The sequence below is a fragment of the Heterocephalus glaber genome, unplaced genomic scaffold, assembly GCF_053883595.1.
Source record: "Heterocephalus glaber isolate CG9 unplaced genomic scaffold, H.glaber_assembly_v1.0 deba00000738, whole genome shotgun sequence".
In the NCBI taxonomy this organism is placed as follows: domain Eukaryota; kingdom Metazoa; phylum Chordata; class Mammalia; order Rodentia; family Bathyergidae; genus Heterocephalus; species Heterocephalus glaber.
Genome location: NW_028258161.1, coordinates 10,762,518 through 10,786,426, shown reverse-complemented (window position 1 = coordinate 10,786,426; position 23,909 = coordinate 10,762,518). Strand labels below are relative to the sequence as shown.

At 37.9% G+C, this 23,909-nt stretch overlaps 1 protein-coding gene across 7 annotated transcripts in view; it reads right to left on the bottom strand.

Annotated features, from left to right (window-relative positions):
- The window catches only part of Odad2 (outer dynein arm docking complex subunit 2), a 174,592-nt gene that overhangs the window by 92,912 nt on the left and 57,771 nt on the right, over window positions 1–23,909 (bottom strand). For all 7 annotated transcript variants that reach the window (XM_087206972.1, XM_087206970.1, XM_087206971.1 and 4 more), the window contains one exon: window positions 21,550–21,792. In XM_087206972.1, coding sequence (XP_087063098.1) covers window positions 21,550–21,792 — 243 coding nt within the window. The remainder of the gene's footprint in view (window positions 1–21,549; window positions 21,793–23,909) is intronic.

Genomic DNA, 23,909 nt, shown 5'->3' with positions numbered 1-23,909 from the left:
AGAATGCCACAGTTTTCAGAGAAGAGGTCTTTGATTTCTTTCATTAGGAAGATTCCTAGGTATTTCAGATTTTTTGGATGCTATTGTGAAAGGAATTATTTGCCCTATTTCTCTCTCAGTGAGTCTGTTGTTCGTGTAGAGGAATACTATTGATTTTTGTGTGTTAACCTTGTAACCACCTACTTGACTGAATTTGGTTATTAAGTCTAGAAGACTTTTGGTGGAGTTCTTGGGGTCTTCTATATAGAGTATCATGTCATCTGCAAATAATGACAATTTGACTTCTTCATTTCCTATCTTTATTCCTTTTATTTCTTTCTCTTGTCTAATTGCTGTGGCTAATGTTTCCAGAACTCTATTGAACAAGAGTGGTGATAGTGGACATCCTTGTCTTGTTCCTGATTTGAGTGTGAAGGATTTCAGTTTTTGACCATTTAGTATGATATTGGCTGTTGGTTTTTCATAGATGGCTTCTAGCAGTTTGAGGTAGAGATCATCTATTCCAATTTTTTGTAGGGTTTTTATCATAAATGCATGTTGGATTTTGTCAAATGCTTTTTCTGCGTCTATGGAGATAATCATATGGTTTTTGTCCTTGGCTCTACTGATACAGTGTATTACATTAACTGATTTTCGTATATTCAACCATCCCTGCATCCCTGGGATGAATCCCACTTGATCAGGATGTATGATCTTCTTGATGATCTTCTGCATTCTGTTTGCCATTATCTTATTAAGGATTTTTGCATCTGTGTTCATTAGTGAGATTGGCCTATAGTTCTCTTTTTCGGTTGGGTCTTTCTCTGCTTTGGGGATCAAGGTTATGCTTGCTACCAGGAATGAATTTGGGAGTATTGCTTCCCTTTCAATTTCATTGAAGAGTTTAAACAGTAGTGGCAGCAGTTCCCCTCTAAATGTCTTGTAGAATTCAGCAATGAAGCCATCAGGGCCTGGGCTTTTCTTAGTTGATAAGTTTTTAATTACATTTTCAATTTCATTGGTTGATATTGGGTTGTTTAGAATTTTTAGGTCTTCTTCGTTCAACTTGGGTAATTCATATGTATCTAGGAATCTGTCCATTTCTTCTGTGTTGCCCATCTTATTGGTGTATAGGTTCTGGAAGTAGGTATTGATGATTCTCTGGATTTCTGCTGGGTCTGTTGTAATTTCACCCTTTTCATTCCTAATTCCATGGATTTGGGCCTTTTCTTTCCTTTTTCTGACAAGGTTGGCTAAAGGTTTGTCAATTTTGTTGATTCTTTCGAAGAACAAACTCTTAACTTCATTGTTTTTTTTTGTATCATTCTCTTAGTCTCCATTGCATTGATTTCTCCTCTGATCTTTATAATTTCCTCCCTTGTATGAGCTTTGGGGTTGTCCTGCTCTTCTTTTTCTAGAAGCTTGAGGTTCAGCATCAGGTTGTTTAATTGGGCTCATTCTGTTTTCCTAATATGCGTATTCACTGCTATGAATTTCCCTCGTAAGACTGCTTTCATTGTGTCCCATAGATTCTGATATGTTGTATTGTCATTGTCATTTAATTGAAGGAACTGTCTGATTTCTTCTTTAATTTCCTCTGTGACCCATTGGTTATTCAGAAGTGTGTTGTTCAATTTCCACGTGTTTATGAAATGTTTTGAGTTTCTTTTGCTATGGATCTCCCATTTCATCACACTATGGTCTGATAATGTACAGGGGATAACTTCAATTCCTTTGCACTTACTTAAACATGTTCTATGTGTGAGTATGTGGTCTGTTTTGGAGAATGACCCATGTGCAGCTGAGAAGAATGTGTATTCTGATTTTGTGGGGTGGAAGACTCTGTAAACATCTGTTAAGTTCATTTGTTCAAGAGTTCGATTGAGTTCTAGTATTTCAGTACTTATTTTTAGTCTAGTTGATCTATCTATTTATAACAGTGGGGTGTTGAGGTCCCCCACTACAATTGTATTAGTGCATATATGACTTTTCATGTCCGTTAGTATTTGTTTTATATAGTTGGGTGCACTAGTGTTTGGTGCATAGATATTTATGATTGTCATCTCTTCCTCTTGGATTCTTCCCTTTACAAGGATGTAGTGTCCTTCTTTGTTTCTCTTAATCAGTGTTGGTTTGAAATCTACTTGATCTGCAAAGAGGATAGCTACTCCTGCTTTTTTTCGGGTTCCTGTTGCATGCAATATTGTTTTCCACCCTTTAACTTTCAGTCTATGAGTTTCCTTTTGAATTAAGTGAGTTTCTTGTATGCAGAATATTGTTGGATTTTGCTTCTTGACCCATTCTGCCAGTCTATTTCTTTTGATTGGTGAATTGAGACCATTAACGTTGATGGTTATAACTGAAACGTATTGACTTGTCATTGCCATGACTTTTTCTTTTTGTTGGGTTCTCCCCCTTTACATTTAATTTCTTGTCATGCCAGATGGGTACATTCTGCTTTGCTTCCTGGGGTTGTGATCCTCAATGTCTGTTCCTAGGATATTGTGTAAAATTCTTTGGAGTGCTGGTTTGGTATTCACGAAGTTCCTAAGGTGCTCTTTGTCATGAAAGTATCTTATTTCTCCATCCATTTTGAAAGATAGTTTTGCAGGGTACATCAATCTGGGTTGGAGGCTGTTTTCTTTTAGGGCTTGGAATATGTCACTCCAAGCTCTTCTTGCCTTGATGGTTTGTGTTGAGAAGTCTGCTGTGATTCTGATGGGCTTTCCTTTGTATGTGATTTGTTTCTTTTCTCTGACTGCTTGTAGAACTTTGTTCTTCTGTTGTGTTTCTGGAATCTTAACAATTATGTGCCTATGTGTAGATTTTTTTTGATCAAGGCTACGTGGAGTCCTATATGCCTCACTTACCTGTATGTCAAGCTCTTTTCCCCTGCTTGGGAAGTTTTCTGCCATTATTTCTGTGAAGAGGTTTTTTTATGTCATCTCCACTCTCTCCTGTTTCTTCATTGAGCCCAATCAGTCTTATGTTATTCTTTTTTGCATCATCTAGCAGCTGCTGGATTGATTTCTCATGTTCCCTTATAATTTTGAAGCAATTTTTCTTTTCCTGGTCACTAATTGCAATCTTATCTTCTATATCTGAAATTCTGTCCTCACATTGGCTCGTTCTGCTGTGTAGACTTTCAATGGAGTTTTTCATCTCCTGGAAATCTATTTGCATCTGTTTTATGGATTCCATTTGTTTCTTATGTTGGGACTCCATCATGTTCCTCAGCTCCTCTCTAGATTTATTAATCATGTCTTGCACTAGGGGCACAATTTCTCCTGTTATCTGAGAAATTATTTCTGATTTCATTTTTTCCAGATCCCCTTTTGTTGCCAGTTCAGTGGGTCCAGGTGGTTGAGTATCAGAGTGTTCCATCTCATTTCCCTTTGGGGTTGCTGTAGGTGATCTGGAAGTCTGGTTTTGAGACTTATTTACGTGTTTTCTCATTTCGACTGGGGCGGGGGGCTGTTAGCACCTGCACGGATTACCTCCTCTGAGCTGGGTGAGGTGGGACAGGGGCCACGAGCAGCGGTAGGGATGGTGACCCAAAAGCCCTTTCCTGTGGGTTGGGAGCAGCTGGAGGGATGGTGGCTGGGAAACCCCTTCCTCTGGACCAGGAGCAGTGGTATGGTGGCTCAGAAGCCCCTTCCTCTGGGCCAGGAGCAGCGAGACAGAAGGTGGCCCAAAAGCCCTTTCCTCTGGGCTGGGAGCAGGGGGAGGGATGGTGACTGGGAAGCCCCTTCCTCTGGATCAGGAGCAGTGGGACAACGGCTCAGAAGCCCCTACCTCTGGGCCGGGAACAGTGGGACTCAGTACATTGTTCTGGTGGTCTGGTGTCCTCTGCGTATTTGTATTGTGGAATCAGGTGGCTGCCTGTCTGCAGTCGGGTGATTTGGTGTCTCCTGTGCAACTCAGGACCTCGGTAGGGCATGCACAGACCTGCCTGTCTGCAGCTGGCTGTTTCGGCGTGTGTTCCGCGCAACTGGGGACCTCCAAACCCAAGTGCTTTTAAAGTATGCACACAACAAATAAAGAAGCAAATGTGCAAGGCAGAAGTAATGTTGCTATTGACACAGACATGGGAAACATATATTCCACTGCATGGCTTCTATAACCCAAAAGGTCACAAACACTGGTTTTGTGACACCAGGAATATTTGGGGAGCCACAAAGATTAAATCTCTTCTCCATGCGAACAAGCAGAGCTCTACTGTTTTTCCTTTTTTAAAAGAACAAATAAACTCAATGTAAAAATCTTTAAAAACTATGTAAATGCAACATAATTATGCTTAGACCACAGAAGACAGGAAATTCAGAGTTACAGATTCCTTGGTAAGCTTTAATTCTATCCTTCTGTATGTTTCATGAAAAGAGCCTTTCATTACATGATCACATAACACTGGACCATGTAGCAATCAGCTCAACAAATGTTTACTTTATAATGTGTGGAAAAAATATTTGATAGGACAAATTGTAGGAAATCAGTATATTATTTAGAGAAATAATTAGGTAAAATTTCATAGAATCCTGGACATTTCCAAATATTAATAAAATCATTTTGTCCTATCTTCTAAAGAACATGAAATATTAACTCTTTTATAGCAAATTCTTGCTTATATTTGAGAGCTGACCTTTAAATTTTACACTTATTTTGAAATAATGGAAAACTTAGGACATCGAGATTTCAGCATGTTTTGAAGCATTTATGCCATGCATTTTAAAAGAATAGAGACACAATAAATCATAAAAACTTATGTGTTCATACATGTTTTTTAAAAAGTCCTTATCACTATATTTGAGTTTGATAAGATTCCTTATAATTCATTTATCTTCAAAGTTGATTTCTTAAAAAGGAAAAATAAAGCATTCATTCTGCCTTTCCAGTATGAGCTATATTTCAGGTTAATCAATACTGAAATGTCAAGCTATCAATTTGGAGACAAAACTTGTAAAATTATTAGGTTATAAAGATAAAGAAAAAATCCTCAAGGCCCTCAAGCAAAAATATCAAGCAACTTACAAAGAAAAATTAAATTAAGCAACCATCAGACTTAAAAAGCAAAGCGACAGTGAACTTAATTTCTTTTGTTTAATTCAGTGAAAGAAAATGGAAACCGAAGATGTTCTATCTAGCAAGGCAATCTTCCAATTACTTACAGAAAATAATTTCAACGAGCTGGGGATTTAGCTCAGTGGTTCCACCGCCTGCGTCGAGAGCTCAAGGTCCTGAGTTTGATCCCCAGTACCAAAAAAAACCATTTAGATTCAGTCTTTGATTATGTAAAGGTGCGAATTTCCAATGATGAATATAATTATATTGTATACCTAAAATGTACCAATAAAATTAATTAAAAAAATAAAAATATGCCTTTACCCACAGCTCAAAAAAAAAAAAGAATTTCAACTATAAGAACTTAGAAACTTAGAAATCCATAAGTGAACCATGGGACATTCTAGAGGATTCTACTGGGGGACAAACCCCAAACAATTTAAAGGTGACTGTAAAACTTCAGCAAAATTGATGATGATGATGATGATGATGATGATGATGATGATGATGTGTACCTATTGATCTAAGACCTGTTGATCTAAGATTGAAACAAAGGTAAGGTACAGAGTGTAACAATGATGTCTAAATGTAAATTATAATGACAAAATAGAAATAATGCTCTTCAATCATTAGAGGGGAAAAATAGAATAAGCCCTTTGATTATTGTATTGGCCAAATCCTGAGAGTTAAAAGACAACCAATAAAAACGGAGAAACTGAATAGTGAATAATTAAGAAAAAAAGAGAATGAGGGCATTAGAAAAATTATTTTAGGGAAATTTTTATTCCTTTATAATATCTTACACTTCAAATTCATTTTTTCTTGAAATTTCATTAGCTACTTCCCTACTAATGCCTATTGGACAGTAATGAAGGTAATGTCTTTACTTTGCTCTTAACTTTAGTAAAAATGTTCTATGAATATATATTAATTTGTATTTTAAAGTGTTTTCTAAATCAGGAATAGGTGATGAATTTTGTCAGAACTTTTTGAGTTACATGTTTCACTGTGATTTTCCCTTGTATCCATTAATTAAAATAAAAATTTCTTTCTCAAAATTAGAAAAATAAACATAAGCCAAATGAAAGCACTAGGAAAATAAGAAAAAGAAATCTGTGAAGAATAGAACAGTCTATAATAGCTAACCTGAAAAATATGCAAAAATTTAAAATGACAAGGGAAAAATAACCATCAAAACAGACACAATGTAAAAGACTTCTTTGCATATACTGCTATTCAAATAAATCTGAAAATCTAAATGAAATTGAGAATTTCCTAAGAAAATACAGATTGTCAAATTGACCCCATTAGAATAGAAAACATAGAGACGGGGATTTAGCTCAGTGGTTCCGCCGCCTGCCTTGCAAGTGGAAGGTCCCGAGTTCGATCTCTGGTACCAAAAAGAATACAAAACATAATCAGACCATAAGACCATCTAGAGAAAGGTATTAAACAACTAATACAAAATCAGTAGGTTCATACAATTGCATAAGATACGTCTACCAAATCTTCAGGGTCATAAGTACTGAGCAATATTCAATAAATCATTCCAGAATATAATGAAGTGAAGGAAAATGTTCTGCTTCCTTCTGCAAACCAAATATAACACAGATACCCAGACTTGATAAATACAACTTTTAAAAAACAGGAAAAGAAGAAAAACTATACTGTCACTCCTGAATATTATAAAAATACTAAAAAAAATTAATAAAGTTCTATACCACATGAAGATCATATAGCATGACTACATCAGACTTACTCCAAGATTGTGAGTTTGGTTCAATGTTTGGAAAGACATTAATACCATTCGTCACATTAATAGATACAAGGGAAAATCACAGTGAAACATATAACTCAAAAAGTCTTACACATTCTTACTATACATAGAGATATTTTTACTAAAATCAAGGGCAAGGTAAAGAGATTACTGTCATTTCCATCCAATATGTATTACTAGGGAAGTAGTTAATGAAATTACAAGAAAAATTAATTGAAAGAGTAAGAAATTATAAATAAATAAAAATTTTCCTAAAATACCGTAGAGTTCATCATATTTTTCCATAAAGAACTAGACATGAAGTATTTTTAATTTTCATGGGTCATTTATTCTCCATGGAAACTACTCAGTTCTGCCACTGCAAGACAAAAACTGCCAAAAATAATAAGGAAATGAATAAATGTCACTATGTTCTAATAAAACTTTATTAGATGTGATTCATGGCCAGTTTGTTATCCACTGTCCTAGAGAATGAACAATAAAATAAAGTCAAACAATAAGAGAATTCTGCAAAGTAGTGGGAAACAGGATTAACATAGAGGACATAATAGCTGCTGTAGTTTGAATCTGGACTGTCCCCTAAAACCCAAAGTATTAAAAGTTTGGTTGCCAGCCTGTGGGGCTCTGAGAAGGTGGTGGAACCTGTAAGAAGTAGGGCCTAGTGGGAGGGTTTAAGTTTTGGGGGTGTGGCCTTAAAAGAAATTATGGTCCCTTCCTCTTCCTGTCTCTCTCTCACTCATCTGAACATGAGGTGAACAAGCTTCCTCCCCCAACACTCCTGCCATGTTGTACAGCCTCACCACAGGCTCCCAACCAATCGTGGCTACCTTCAAAACTATGAGCCAATAAGACTTTTCTCTTTATAAGCTGGTTACCTCAAGAATTTGTTACAGTAATAAAAAGGAAACCTTATTTTAATAATAGTTGGGGAGGAAGCCAAACCATATATACCATCAACAGAGGTGATTAGCAAATTAGGAATGAATTGAACAAATATGAACAAAATCCACATGAAGCATACTTTAAAACACTCTTTAGCTGCGGATTTAGCTCAGTGGTTTTGCCACCTGCTGTGCAAGCTCAAGGACCCAAGTTCGATCACCGGTACCCCCCCCAAAAAAAACACTTTAGAGTAACAAAACTGGACTTGAACAATGGAAGTTTTCTATAATTTTACTGTGACTATGTACAATGTGAAGACCAAGGGACAAGCTATGGGAACCCTTTGTATGCTGTTTTTGCAATTTTTATGAATGTCTAATGCCATTTCAAGATAAAAGCTAAAAAGAAAATTTAAAAACAAAGCAAAGATTCTGAGGTGTAGAAAATAAATCAAAATATTTCTGGGGTTTTTAGCTGCACTGGTTTTAGACATTTGAAATTTTATAATATTTTATTAGAAAATTATGTTTCCCAAAATACAAATGTTAACAACGTTTTTAAAAATGTTGGTGAGACTTTACATTCTTGAAGGGTAAATCACCTCCAGATAAATTCTGTACATCAAATAGACATTAAAAGTCACTAAGAAAAATTCAGTATGAATTAATCTAACTTTCTATACTCTTAATCCTTCAGAATGCCTACTTTCCTCTGTAACAGGGAGGGGCAAAATGAAATAATTGAGTTTTTTAAAGAAATGATCTGGAGTACTGAAAAAGCACCAAGTTTTACAAAATCATGGTTTCACAAAAATCACTTTTGATTCGGTAGCCCAATTGTTATTGCTAAGGTATCTCTTCTTCTTACTGAGAAAGAAATATATTACAGATGAGAGCTGCATATGCATTCTATTGCACAATTAATAAAAAGGCACTAAAAGTATATAGATTCATCTTGATATGTGGCCTAAGTTTTAGCCACAGCCAAACCACTAAGACATAAAATTGCTAGTCATTAAAATAAATTCTTAGCCCCTGAGTTATAGAAGACTTATCTAGGGAAGAGGCATTTATCATTTCGTCACATTCAACTTAAAGCTCAAAGGTGCAATAAATCCTACAATTCTAGCAATAACAGCCATGTCTGAAACACAATAGCAAGAATAACATTGCTTGGAATGTTACCAAATTCAAAATACTGTTTTCTGAAATTGCCTTAGCGTGTTGATAAAAACACTTGTGGGAAAACCACATCATAAGTATAAAAGGTTGGTGTTCAAGCAGGACAGTGTAGATCTTAACTTATGAAAGCTCTGCTATAGAATTTGATATATATAGTCCACTGCTCTCCTTTAAACACTCTCTTCTTTGTTTTAATTTTCCAATAACTCATTCTTCTAATTTATCTCACAACTCTTGTTGATTTTCCTTACTTACTTTATAGGTATCTTTTCTTTTGTCCATTCTTTTTCCTTAAAAAAAAAATGGTTCCAGCTATGCCTCTTCTGGTTGTCTTTCCCAAAGTGTTAAAGACATCACATTACACTGATACACTCATGCCCGTGTGTATAGCAGCACAACTTACAATAGCTAAATCTTGGAAGTAGCCTATATGTCCAACCACAGGTAAATGGATGAATAAAATGTGGTATTTATACACAATGGAGTAAGACTCAGCCATAAAGGATAAATTTGAGTCATTTGTGGCTGTATCTTGAGACCAAAATGCTACACAAAATAAATCAGATGCAGAGGGCTAAATATCACATGGTTTCTTTTATATGAAAAACAAAGCACAATTAATCTAAAGAGTAAACGAAAAGAGAGATGACAAGAAACAGGGAAGTGAACTTTGTGGAGATGGGAAAAGGGTCTAGGGATGGAGGAAGGCAGGAGGAAGGGGAGGAGAGGGGAAGTAAAAAGGATTAAGATTCAAAATGTACAGGCACCAATTCTCCACGATGAATGCATTCATTATGTGTCACAAACGTGTCCTGATAAAAATTATATTTGGAAAAAGAAGAAGAAAAAACTGCATAGGTTCAAAAGGATTCTGGTTTTGTCCTTTACTTTTCACTCTACTGTCTCTTCCCCACAATCTTTCACAGATTGTCCTTAATTTCAGTTACTACATACATGGAATAGGTGATGTTCAGCTTATAGTTTTGCCTTCAGTGTGTATTAATTTCATGGACTGAAGAATTCTCTGTGGCATTTTCATACATGCATGTAAGACACATTGATACTATCCACCCTCGCATTCCCTCTCTCTCACCTCTCCCCTCCCTCTTACCCCACCTCATGATGTAATGGCCTCATTCTACTATCGTGTGGCCACTTTTTAGAGATCCCACACACAAGGGGAGAGAAATGTGCAATATTCATTTGATTATTTCACTTACCATGATAATTTCCTGTTCCACCCAATTTCTTACAAACGACAGGACTTCATTCACTTTGTGACTGAATAGTACTCCATTGTGTGTATATAACACATTTTTAACCCATTCTTCCATTGATGGGCACTCATGCTGATTCCATACCTTAGCTACTACGAATCGTGCCATGATAAACAAGGCTAGCAGGTATTATCTCTGGGTATGCTGACTTGGGTATATGCTACCAAGAAGTAGTATAGCTGGATCATATGGTAGTTTTATTTTTAGTTATTTGAGGAACCTGCATACTGATTTCCACAGTGACAGCCCACATCTGTATCCTAAAGTTTAGGCATGAATATTCAATTGACTGATTGCCATCACCATCCAGACATCCCACAGGAAGCTCAGGGTCAGCACAAGCAGAACTAAGCTCGCCATCCATTCATTACATAATCCTTGTTTCTTAGGTGCCTATCCTGAGCCTGGTGCTGGGCTCTGTGTGGAGCGTATAGCGACGTGATGAACAAACTGACTGTCTCCTCTTGCGAAGTTCAGGCTTCCTTCATAGTCCTCCCCCCTGTATTCCCTCTATCAGCAAGTGGGTCCATCAGTCATCTGGTTACTGAAGCTAGAAACCTAAACACTATCCCTGACACCTCCCTCTTCTTACAATGAATGTTCAATCATTTTTCTGGTTCCATCCATTCTCTTCCTTCATGGCTCTCTAATCTGTCAATTTATCTCTTCTTCACTATAAGATATCCCACAGGTTCATTTTAAGCTACCTTCACCTCTACTTGCAATGATTCCCTAACAAGCTTTCCTATCTCTATTCATACGTAAACCCCTTCAGTGACTTTCAACTTTAAACAAAATCCAAACTTAGCATGATACACAAAGGCCTGAATTATAGGTACATTTTCAGTATACAATATAATGACATTCATCATTGGGAATTTTCACCTTTACATAATCTCTCTTGGTTCTCATTTTTCACCCTTCCCCTGCCCTCCCTTCAACCCCTCCATTCCTCCCTATTTGCAAAGACTTTGTTTCCTTTTTTTCATTTTCTCATATTAATCCCATTCCCTTCTTTCCTTTCCCCTACTCCTCCCATCTTCCCTTCCCTTTTGCCCCTTTTCTTCCTATTTCACATTACCTATTATACATTTTAGTCCTTATTTACACTTACAGTTTCTCACACCAGAGAAACTATTCGGTATTTATTTGTGTGTCCTATTTATTTCACTTAAGAGTATTGCCTCAATGTGGATCCATTTAGCTAAAAATGTCTATAATTTCTCATTTTTTAAGGCTGAGTAGTACCCCATTTTATTAAAAAAAGCACACTTTCTTTATCCAGTCTCCAGCTGATGGGCAATTGGGCTGCTTCAAGTTTTGGCTATTACAAATTGTGCTGCTATGGACATGGGTGCACATATATCACTGTGGTATGATTATTTTAATTCTTTGGGGAAGATACCCAGCAGAGGAATAGCTAGGTCAAATGGTACCTCTAATCCTAGTTCTTTGAGGTATCTCCATATTGATTTCCACAGTGGTTGCACCAATCTACACTCCCAGCAGCAGTGGAGCAGGGTTCCTCTTCCCCCATAGCCCCGTCAGTATTTGTTATTGGTTGACTTCATGATAGCAGCCATTCTTTCTGGAGTGAGGTGGAATCTCAGTGTTGTTATCATTAGCATCTCTCGAATGACCAGTGATGTTCAACATTTTTTCATATGTTTATTTTTAATTTCTACTTCTTTGTCAAAGAAATGTCTGTTCATTTCAGATGCCCATGTTTGCACTGGGTCTTTAAATTTGGAAGGACTGATTTTTTTAAGTTCTTCATAGACTCTAGATAGTAGACCTTTGTCTGAGCGACAGCTGATGAAAACTTTTTCTCAATTTGTGCATTGTCTCTTCACACTATTGGTAGTTTCTCTTGCTATGCAGAAGCTTTTTAATAAGAAGAGATCCCACTTCTTGATTCTTTGTGCTAGTTCATGGGCAACTGAGGTTTTGTTCATAAAATCTTTTCCTGCACCAATGTCTTCAAGAGTTCTGCCTAACCTCTCTTCCAGCCAGTTTAGTGTTTCTGTTTTAATATTTAGATCTTTAATCCATTTTGACTTTAGTTCAGTGCATGGTGAGAGATATAGATCTAGCTGTAATCTTTGGCAAGTTGAAACCCAATTTTTCCAGCACAGTTTATTAAAGAAGCTGTCTTTCCTCCAGTGAGGGAATTTGCCTCCTTTATCAAAGATGAAGTGGCTGAATGTGTCTGGAGTTGTTTCTGCATCTTCTCATCTGTTCCACTGGTCCTCAGGTCTGTTTCTTTGCCAGTACCATGCTGTTTTTATCACAGTAGCTTTGTAGTATAGTTGGAGGTTGGGGATTGTGATACCCCCTGCCATGTCTCTGTTACCTAGAATTGCTTTTGCTATCCTAGGTACCTTCTTGTTCCAAATGAATTTTTGGATTGTTTTCTCAAGGTCCGTGATGTTGCTGGGATATCAATTGGGATTGCATTGAATCTATATAGCAGTTTTGGAAGGATGGCCATTTTCATTACATTGATTCTTCCTACCCAGGAGCAAAGGATGTCTTTCCGTTTTCTGATATCATCTTCAATCTCTTTTTTTCAGAATGCTATAGTTTTCAGAAAAGAGGTTTTTGATTTCTTGCATTAGGTTGATTCCTAGGTATTTCATTTATTTGGATGCAATTGTGAAAGGAATTATTTGCCCTATTTCTCTCTCAGTGAGTCTGTTGTTTGTGTAGAGGAAAGCTATTGATTTCTGTGTCTTGACCTTGTATCCAGCTACTTACTGAATTTGGTTATTAAGTCTAGAAGACTTTTGGTGGAGTTCCTGCGGTCTTCTATATAGAGTATCATGTCACCTGCAAATAATGACAATTTGACTTCTTTATTTCCTATCTTTATTCCTTTATTTCTCTTCTCTAACTGCTGTGGCTAATGTTTCCAAAATTATATTGAATAGGAGTGGTGATAGTGGACATCCTTGTCTTATTCCTGATTTTAGTATGAAGGATTTCAGTTTTTGACCATTTAATATGATATTGGCTATTGGTTTTGTATAGATGGCTTTTGTCAGATTGAGGTAGAGTCCATCTATTCCAATTTTTTGTAGGGTTTTTATCATAAATGCATGTTGGATTTTGTCAAATACTTTTTCTGCATCTACTGAAATGATCATATGGTTTTTGTCCTTGGTTCTACTAATATAGTATATTATATTTATTGATTTGCATATATTGAACCATCCCTTCATCCCTGGGATGAATCCCACTTGGTCAGGGTGTATGGTCTTCTTGATGATCTTCTGCATTCTATTTGCCAGTATCTTATTAAGGATTTTTGCATCTATGTTCATTAGTGAGATTGGCTACAATTCTTTTTTTCGGTTGGGTCTTTCTCTGCTTTGGGGATCAAGGTGATGCTTGCTTCCAGGAATGAATTTGGGAGTATTGCTTCCCTTTCAATTTCGTTGAAGAGTTTCAACAGTAGTGGCAGTAGTTCCTCTCTAAATATCTTGTAGAATTCAGTGGTGAAGCCATCAGGACCTGGGCTTTTCCTAGTTGGTAAGTTTTTAATTACATTTTCAATTTCATTGATTGATACTGGGTCGTTTAGAATTTTTAGGTCATCTTCGTTCAACTTTGATAATTCACACCTATCTAGGAATCTGTCAATTTCTTCTGTATTTTCAATCTTATTGGCATTTAGGTTCTCAAAGTAGGTATTGAGGATCCTCTGGATTTCTGCTGGGTCTGTTGTAATTTCTTTTTTTCATTCTTAATTGCATGGATTTGGGCCTTTTCTTTCCTTTTTCTGATAAGGTTGGCTAAGGGTTTGTCAATTTTGTTGATTCTTTCAAAGAACCAACTCTTGGCTTCATTGATTTTTTTGTATTGTTCTCTTAGTCTCCAGTGCATTGATTTCTGCTCTGATCTTTATAATTTCCTCCTTTCTATGAGCTTGTCCTGCTCTTCCTTTTCTAGTAGCTTGAGTTTCAGCTTCAGGTTGTTTAATTGGGTTCATTCTGTTTTCCTAATATGAGTATTTACTGCTATGAATTTCCCTTGTAAGACTGCTTTCATTGTGTCCCATAGATTCCGATATGTTGTATTGGCATTGTCATTTAACTGTAGGAACTGTCTTATTTCTTCTTTAATTTCCTCTGTGACCCTTTGGTTATTCAGAAGTGTGTTGCTCAATTTCCATGTGTTTATGAAATTTTTGTGGTTTCTTTTGCTATTGATCTCTAATTTCATCACACTATGGTCTGATAATATACAGGGGATAACCTCAATTCCTTTGCACTTACTTAAACATGTTCTATGAGTGAATATGTGGTCTATTTTAGAGAATGCCCCATGGGCAGCTGAAAAGAATGTGTATTCTGATTTTGTGGGGTGGAACACTGTAAACATCTGTTCAGTTCAAGAGTTTGATTGAGTTCTAGTATTTCATTGCTTATGTTTTATCTAGTTGACCTATCTATTTGTGACAGTAGGGTTTTGAGGTCCCCCATTAGTATTGTATTAGTGCTTATTTGACTTTTCCTGTCTGTTAGTATTTGTTTTATATAGTTGGGCACACTAGCATTTGGTGCATATATGTTTATGATTGTCATCTCTTCCTCTTGGATTGTTCCCTTTACAAGGATCTGGTGTCTTTCTTTGTCTCTCTTAATCAATGTTGGTTTGAAATTCACTTGATCTGCAAAGAGGATAGCTACTCCTGCTTTTTTTCAGGTTCCTGTCACATGGAGTACTATTTTCCACCCTTTAACTTTCAGTCTATGAATTTCTTTTTTTTTTTTTTTTGGTACCAGGGATCGAACTCAGGTCCTTGAGTCTGCACAGCTGGTGGCGAAATCACTGAGCTAAATCCCTGGCCCCTCAGTCTACGAGTTTCTTTTTGAATGAAGTGCATTTCTTGTATGTAGCATATTGTTGGATCTTGCTTTTTGATCCACTCTGCCAGTCTATTTATTTTGATTGGTGAATTGAGACCATTAACAGTGATGGTTATAACTGATACGTACTGACTTGTCATTGTCATGACTTTTTCTTTTTGTTGGATTCTCCCCCTTCACATTTAATTTCTTGTTGCACCCAATGGATTCATTCTGCTGTGCTTCCTGGGGTTGTGATCCTCATTGTCTTTTCCTAGGCTATTGCCCAAAATTTCTTGGAGTTCTGGTTTGGTATTCATGAAGTTTCTAAGGTGCTCTTTGTCATGAAAGTATCTTATTTCTCCATCAATTTTGAAAGATAGTTTTGCAGGGTACATCACTCTGGGTTGGAGGCTGTTTTCCTTTAGGGCTTGAAATACATCACTCCAAGCTCTTCTTGCCTTGAGGGTTTGCACTGAGAAGTCTGCTGTGATTCTGATGGGCTTTCCTTTGTATGTAATTTGTTTCTTTTATCTAACTGCTTATAGAATTTTGTTCTTTTGTTGGGTTTCTGGAATCTTAACTATTATATGCCTATGTGTAGATTTTTTTTGATCAAGGCTATTTGGAGTCTTATATGCCTCACTTATCTGTATGTCAAATTCTTTTCCCTGCTTGGGAAGTTTTCTGCCATCACTTTTGTGAACAGTTGTTTTAATGTCATCTGCACTCTCTCCTGTTTCTTCATTGACTCCAATCAGTCTTATGTTATTCTTCTTTGCATCATCTAGCAGCTGCTGGATTAATTTCTTGTGGTTCCTTACTACTTTAAAAAGATTTTTCTTTTTCTGGTCACTAATTGCAATCTTATCTTCTATATCTCAAATTCTGTCCTCACATTGGCTCATTCTGCTATGTAAACTTTCACTGGAGTTTTTAATCTCCTGGAAATCTGTTTGCATCTGTTTTATGGATTCCATTTGTTTCCTATGTTGGGATTCCATCATGTTCCTCAGGTCCTCTATTTTTTGTGTGTGCTCTCTAGATTTATCAATCATGTCTTGCAGTATGGGCACAATTTCTGCTGTTATGCAAGAAATTATTTCTGATTTCATTTTTTCCAGATTCTCTTTTGCTGCCAGTTCAGGGAGTCCAGGTGTTTGAGTATCAGAGTGTTCCATCTCATTTCCCTTTGGGGTTCCTTTAGATGATCTGGAAGTCTGGTTTTGAGACTTGTTTATGTGTCTTCTCATTTCAACGGAGGTGGGGGGTGGGAGGGATGTGTGCTGCTGCCACATGTGCGGCTCACCTCCTCGGCACTGGGAGTTGTGGTACAGTGACCCAGAAGGTTCACCTCCTCTGCCAGGCCTGAATTATAATTGCCCATTTACATGTGTCATTGCCAAACCCTGTGTAGTAACAAATCCTGTGTAGCAAGATGGCCTAAATGATTAAAGATAGACAGTTCTTGTTTTCAGATACCAGAAAGAGAAGCTGAAGGAAGAAAATAGGCACTACCAGAAAGTAATGGCATAGGATGTAAACTACTTGTGGTGATGAAATGCTGAAACAAACAGTAAACTACACTTCTGCAGGGTTCTCTATATGGCCATAGAAGGAATGTATTTGTATTAATCAGATTTTCATCACTGTGATCAAATATCTGAGAAAGGCATCTTAAACAAGGAAAGATTTATGTTGGCTCTCAGTTTCAGAGGTTTCAGTCCATGGTCAGCTGGCCCCATTGCTTTTAGGCCTGTGGAAAGGCAGAAACATCACAGCAAAGTGTCTGGGAGAGGAGAGATGTTACCTCACGGCAGCTAAGAAGTGAAGATATCAAGAGCTCCAGCTAGAGGACGGGGTGGGGACCAGACAGAGTCGCCAAAGTCATGCCTCCATAACCTGCAGCCAGGCCCCAATTCCTGTTTCTATCCCCTCCCAGTAATATCACCTAATGGATTAATCCATTAATCAAGTTCGAGCCTTCATGATCTCTGAAAACACCACCGATGCACCCAGAAGTACTTGACTAATTTCCTAGGTGTTTCTCAGCCTAACCAGGTTGATAATCAAGATTAACCATTCTACAAAGTAGTCTACATGGACGGTGCTCCAAAGAGTTTTGGAGAATGCATCTCTACACAGCAGCCCTAACAGTCTGGTTGTATATACTAAGTAAGTAGAATGAGCAAGTTAATCAGAATGAAAGGATATAGGAGAGACATAAATTGAAATGAATACAATTCACAACTCAAAAATCTAAAACCTAATAGAGATATGAACTCTACACTACCCTGTCAGTACACTCGGCATTATTTAGTAAGTGTATAATAGAAGTTAACTTACTTCCCTGGTAGCATGAAAAATGCTACTAACAGATATTGTCTGAATCATTCAACCTTTTATTTCTTTTCCTTAATGGAGTCAAGGGAGTCCAAGGACTTAAGATTGGGCAGGGGGGGCTGGGGATTTAGCTCAGTGGCACTGCATCTGCCTCGCAAGTGCAAGGTCCTGAGTTCAATCCCCAGTGCCAAAAAAAAAAAAGATTGGGCAGAGGTCTAGGGTGTTGAGACTGACTAGAGATGGCCTTTCTCTGTTCTGTCTCTGTCCAGGTGTAGTAAGGCAAGAATGGAGCCTGCCGTAACACCTGCGAGGCCAAAACTTTTAACAAAGCTGTTAAAAGGGACAGTGCTGAGATTTCAGAAAGATAAAATTAGCCTTCCAGGTACCTCTTCTGCTTGAGCTCATCTGCTGACTCCATTTCTCATTCTCTTTCTTAAATCTCTCTTCCCACACTTACTTTTCCCTTTTCATGTGCTGGGGTCCCCAGGCACATACTCCTCTAACTTGCTTTCCTACTCTCCCACACACTCAAATGGTTCCACTCATTCAGGATACACCTAAGTCCTTCTTCCTCTGGAGAACCTGTTATCGATCAAACTATATCCTCCTCAAATCCTTACATTAAAGCTCTAGCCACCAGCACTTTAAATATAACTAGATCTGGAGATAGGCATTTGAGAAGGTGACTGAGGTAAAAGGGAGTCATTATGATGGATCTGAATCTACTGTTATTGGTGTCCTTATAAGAAGGAACAATTAGGACTCTTGGGGAGACACTAGGGTCATGCGTGCACAAAAGGATGATCGTGGGAGAAGGAGCAAAACAGTGGCCAACTCCATTCCAAGAAAAAGGTCTTCTCGGTAACTTGGTATTGGACTTCTGGCATACAGAATGGTGAGAAAATACGTTTCTGTTACATAAGCCACCTAGACTATAAAACTCTTTTATAGAAACCTTAGCAAACTCAAATACATTGTGCTGCTGGAACATGGGATGCCACTGTAACTAACACCTGAAAGGTGGAAGGAGCTTTGGAACTGGGGGATGGAGAGAGGCTAAAAGAACTTGGAGGTGCATGTCAGAAAAGCCTAGATTGTCTTGAAGAAACTGTTAGTAGAAATATAGCTGTTAAAGGTGATTTGGCTGAGGAACATACTATTGAGACTGGAAGAAAAGTGACCCAAAAAATTTGCACGGCTGAATTGTTTTCTGGAGTTTTGTAGAAGGTAGAATCTGTGAAAGACAAATCAGATATTTCACAGAAGAGATTTCTAAACCAAATGTTGAAGATGTAGCTTGCTTTCTCCTGACTGCTTACAGAAAAATGCAAGGAGAGAGAGATAAACTGAAGAAGGAATTGTTAAGCAAAAAGAAATCAGAACTTGAAGATTTGGGAAATTTTCAATCTATCCACATTGAAAAAAAAGAAAGAAAAAGAGAGAAAATATGCTCTGGCAAGAACACAGAGGAAATGGCTGGATGCTATGGTAGGGACACAATGTCACAGCATCCCCCACAAAGGCCTGGTGTCCCGGGTGATGCTATTAGGAGCTGCGGAACTTTTAAGAGGTGATGCCTATTGGGAGGTCCTTAGTTTCTCGGGGACATGAGGTGATTCCCTCTGGACTCCTTGAGGAGGCCTGGCCCCTCCTGTCTCCTCTGCTCCTGGCTGCAATGTAATCACTTGCTCGTTCATGCACAAACTCCCTCCTGCCATTGCTACCTGGGCCACGGGTAGTACAGCCAACAACGGTCCTCAGCACAGAGCTTGTGCTCTGCCATTTGGATTTGCAGCCTCCTAAACTGTGAGCTGAATAAGCCTCTTTTTCTTCCTACGAGACCTGATCAGGTATTTTGCTATTACCATTACACAAAGCTGACCAGTACATTCTCTGGACAATAATATGATAAATTATGGTCATAGCTCTTGGATCCAAAACCAAATTCAACAGACACACTGCTATCTCGGGCTGAAGGTGATTGAGATCAGATGAAATGAAGGAAGGCTGGTGAACTTCTGGGTTTCTGCAGGTCAGGCCAACAGAGCTATCCAACTGCAAACAACATACAGTAATAGCATTGCGGGTCCAGGAACCAAGGAAATCAGAGTGGTCCCACTCATTATTAGCCATCGGCAAACTTTTTACTTCCTGTCTTTGTGACCCTATGATCTCCTGGCCTAGACATCTTAATTCCAAAGGGAGGAATTCTTCCACTATGAGACACAACAATAATTCCATTGTACTGAAAGTTAAAACTGCCACTTGTTCACTCTGGGCTCCTCATGCCTCAAACTCAATAGGGGAGAAAAGGAAGTTACTGCATGTTTGGGGTGACTGGCACTGACACCAGTGAGAAATTGGGTTGCTACCAGAGAAGGAGCACATCTGCAACACGGGAGCTCCCTTACGGTGTCCCTTAGCATCGCCATAACCTGTTATTAAAGTAAACAGAAAACTACAAGAGCTGAGTCCAAGAAGGCCTAGTAACGGCCCAAACCACTTAGGAATAAAGATTTGAGGGCCGGGGATTTAGCTCAGTAGTTCTGCTGCTCACCTCGCAAGCACAAGGTCCTGAGTTCGATCCCCGGTACCCCCCCCCAAAAAAAGATTTAAATCACTCACAGGTAAAGAACCACAAGTGAAATGCTTGCTAAGGGCAAAGGGAATGTGAAGTAGGTAATGGAGAAGGTTATAAATACCAGCTATGATCCAGTGGCCAGTTACAGAAGTGAAGATTGTCACGAAAATTTTTCCTTGTTTTTATTACGAATATATTTTATGTGTGTTTATATATTACCTTTGTTTTCTTTCCTCTTTTGTCTCTTCATCATATAACTTCAGTAACTTTCTATCCTATATGTAAGTATTGCTAACTTCACACAGTAATATTTAAGTCAGGGGATATCAAGAAGAGGAATTCTTTGAGAAACAGTTAATGCATTTTCTGTTACACACAGATAGTTATGTCACAAGGCAGAAGTATGACCTTGTTATAGTCTTTATTTACTGGTTAAGTTCAAGCCTTAAGGATTGCATATGGGCACCAAGTTAACCAAGGTACTAGCTCTACAGTGTTAAACATATGTGCCAGTTTGCTTGGGCCACTGTGCCCAGATATTTGGTCAAGCATTACTCAGGATGTTTCTGTGAAAGTGTTTTAGATGAGCTTAAAACTTAAGAGCGGTGGTATTCAACAAACACAGCAGTTTACCTTCCATAATGTAAGAAGGTCTCATCCAATCATTTGAAGGCCTTAATAGAACAAAGACTAATCTTCCTTGAGCAAAAAGGAATTTTGTCAGCTGGCTGCCTCCACACTCAAACTACAGCTTTCTTCAGTCTCCAGCTGGCCAGCTGAGCCCCATCAGATTTGGAACTCACCAAGCCGGCACACTCACATGAACTCCTCAAAATACATCTACCTCTCATAGATAGATAGGTAGGTAGATAGGAGTAGACAGAAATGCAGATAAAGATATAAAAGTTGTCCTTTGGAGATTGTTTCTGTGGATACCAAGGTCTGCAGATGTTTGAGTCTCGTATAAAATGGTACACAGTATTTGCATAGACTCTGTACACAGCTTCCTATAAGCTTTATATGATTTCTAGATTTTTTTACAACACCTAATATAATATAAACAGTATGTAAACAGCTATCATGCTATATTATTTAGGGAATAATAATGAGAAAAAGTCAGTGCATGTTCAGAACAGATGGAATTTTTTAAAAGTATTTTCAATCTATGTGCAAGTCTCAACTTCCTAAACAGGGAATAATTCAAGATTAAGATAGCAGCTTAAAATCCTGTGTCCACAGTTCTTATCAGGTGCTCCAAATATGTTCGCTGAATTCCCAAGACAGAAGGAGGTGGCTGCTATGGGAAGACTACCCTGAATACCCAGGACCCCGTGGTTACTCTGCAAGAGCACAGAAAAAAGCCCTTGCTGATTGCATTAAGGTTTCCACGGGAGAACCTGATTACTGATTGTTGTAAATCCTCCCAAACACCCAGCTCAGCTATGGTAACATTTTGGCTCAATATGTCATACTTTAGTAAAGTTGCGGTTATTTGTATAAGAACACATTTTTTTCATTTGTGCACATCAATTCTAAGCGATGACACTAACGCTATTCAACAAGCACCAAAGGTTTCCCTAACACTCTCATATTAACTCTCTCCAGCACCAGGGCTACTTACACCATACTTTCCGGCTCCACTGCACAAGCACCCACGGCTTTGGTGACGTTCACCAGAAGAGCTTGGTTTATTCCCACAAGGAGGTTCACGAGTGGCTGAATGCCGCCACACTTCCGCACGATGACTTGGTTTTCATAGTCTTGGCAGCATTCTCCCAGAGCCCCAACCACATTCACAAGCACTTCTTCGGGCTGATCGGTTAGAAGTCCCACCAGCGTCTCAATGGCTTTGTACTCCCGAAACCTAGACTCATCATGAGAGAAGAGACAGTTATTTCTAGTACAGGGTTAGCTGATGATATTAACTGCAATAAAAACAACAACTAAGAATTGCTAAATGCCAACATCTTCAGTCAGTCCCTACAACAACCCTAAGATGTAGGTACTGTTTAATCTCCATTACCAGACAACCAGCTGGAAGCTTGGCAAACTGTAAGGCTTTTGACCACAGCACTGAATCACCAGGCTGAGCAGCCCTGAAGACAATCTGAGGGTCTCTGACTGCATTCAGCCACAGGATCATCTCCACCTTCCACAAACTACTTCCCTTGAACAAAGGACACTATTTCATGAAAATGACTTCTATATTAAATATTTTTGTTTTTAAATGCATTAAACATGACAATTGGGGTTAATAAGTCTTAAATTAAGTAGAAATTTGTGCTACTTAGATAAGAACAAAAATCTGTCAGACTCAGTTAACTTCAGTACTACTAATATATTTAGCATCTCTTTTGCCCACATAATTTTATTCTGATTTTGTTCACTATATATTTAAACCAAGCATGCTATACAAGGGTAAATATTTGAGATAATTTCTACATAAAACATTTTTCTCTTTCTAATAAATTTCAGCAGTTATTTATTTTGGTACCGGGGATTGAACTCGGGTCCTTGCACTTGCACAGCACGTGGCGAAACCACTGAGCTAAATCCCCGGCCTCCAGTAGTATTTTTAAGAATGACACAGCTGAATTTTTACTGCTGAAATCTGGGGAAACTTAATTACAATAATAGCTTAATTAGCTGAGGTTATTTTTAATAAATTCATAACTTCATCACACATTTTTTTTTAGTGACTTAGCAAGACCATGTTTCAAAATTAAATAGAAAGAAAGAGAGAAAGAAGAAAGAATGAGAGAAAGAGAGAAAAAGAGAGGGAGGGAGGGAGGAAGGAAGGGAAAGAAGGAAAGAAGGAAGGACAGAGCTGGGGTATAGTTCAGTGTGAGGACTATGAATTTAATCCCCAGTATCCCCCCAAAAAGTTTGATTTCTGTCTTTTTCAATTTTTGTTATGTTTATTGACATGGGAAGTAAGTTGTTTTCATTTATCCAAATAGGTGAACTTCCTTAATGATGTCAGCTGTGAGGATCTTGTGTGAGAACTCCTTTCAGAACTTCAGATTAGCTAAATCTTGGCTCACTTTCTCATTTTTATTTCAGCTTTTGAATACGGCAAGTAGTAGGGGCCAAATTAATATTTTATCCGTTGGTTCACTGATGATTCCAGTGATACTTAACCAGTGAGCCAGTTGACACAATTATGTAGTGAATAAACATTGTCCTCCCTGACTTGAAACGCATCCTTCACATGTGTTGAATCTGATCTATGTCTGTCAGCTTCCAGTCTTTCTGTCCTGTTGAACCCCTTTGTCAACTTATAGAAGTTCAGTAGTAAGTTTTAATACGTGGCTAGGCAAATGGATTGCCATTCTCAGTAGATTTCTTAAATTCTAAAAGCAAAACTTGAAGCAAATAATTACACAGTATTCCCTCTAACACGCAGAGCCTCTCCCCTTGAAAAAGGAGGAACCACCCCCCCAGCAAACCATAAACAATAGAAAAAAAATGTGTTGTGAGTTCTCTTAGCCACTGCTACCCTTTAGAGTCTTACTTATGCATGTTTTCTGTTGACCCCATTTTTGACAGGGGGTCTTTGTGAAATGGGTAAGTGGCAAATTGTTTTTCTAGCTTTAAAATGTCCTTTTTTTTTTTTTTGTACCGGGGATGGGTACCTTGGATTTGGGACCTTGCGCTTGCGAGGCAGCCACTGCTGAACTAAATCCCAGGGCATAAAATGTACTTTTTGATTAGGACATATTTCAGAAATTTAAGTACAGAAAATGATCTAACAGACATTGCTGTACAACTGGGATTAAATGAGTTTTAACATTTTCTTGTTTTTGTTTCAGTAGGATTGGGTTTTTTTTGTATATCCTTTTATTGGTACATTTTAGGTGTACAACATAATGACATTCATCACTGGAGATATGCACCTTTACATACTCTCTTAGTTCTTATCTTTCCCCACATATTCTTTTTTAAGTAAACTTATTTTGTGTTAGTTGGGACCCGTGATTT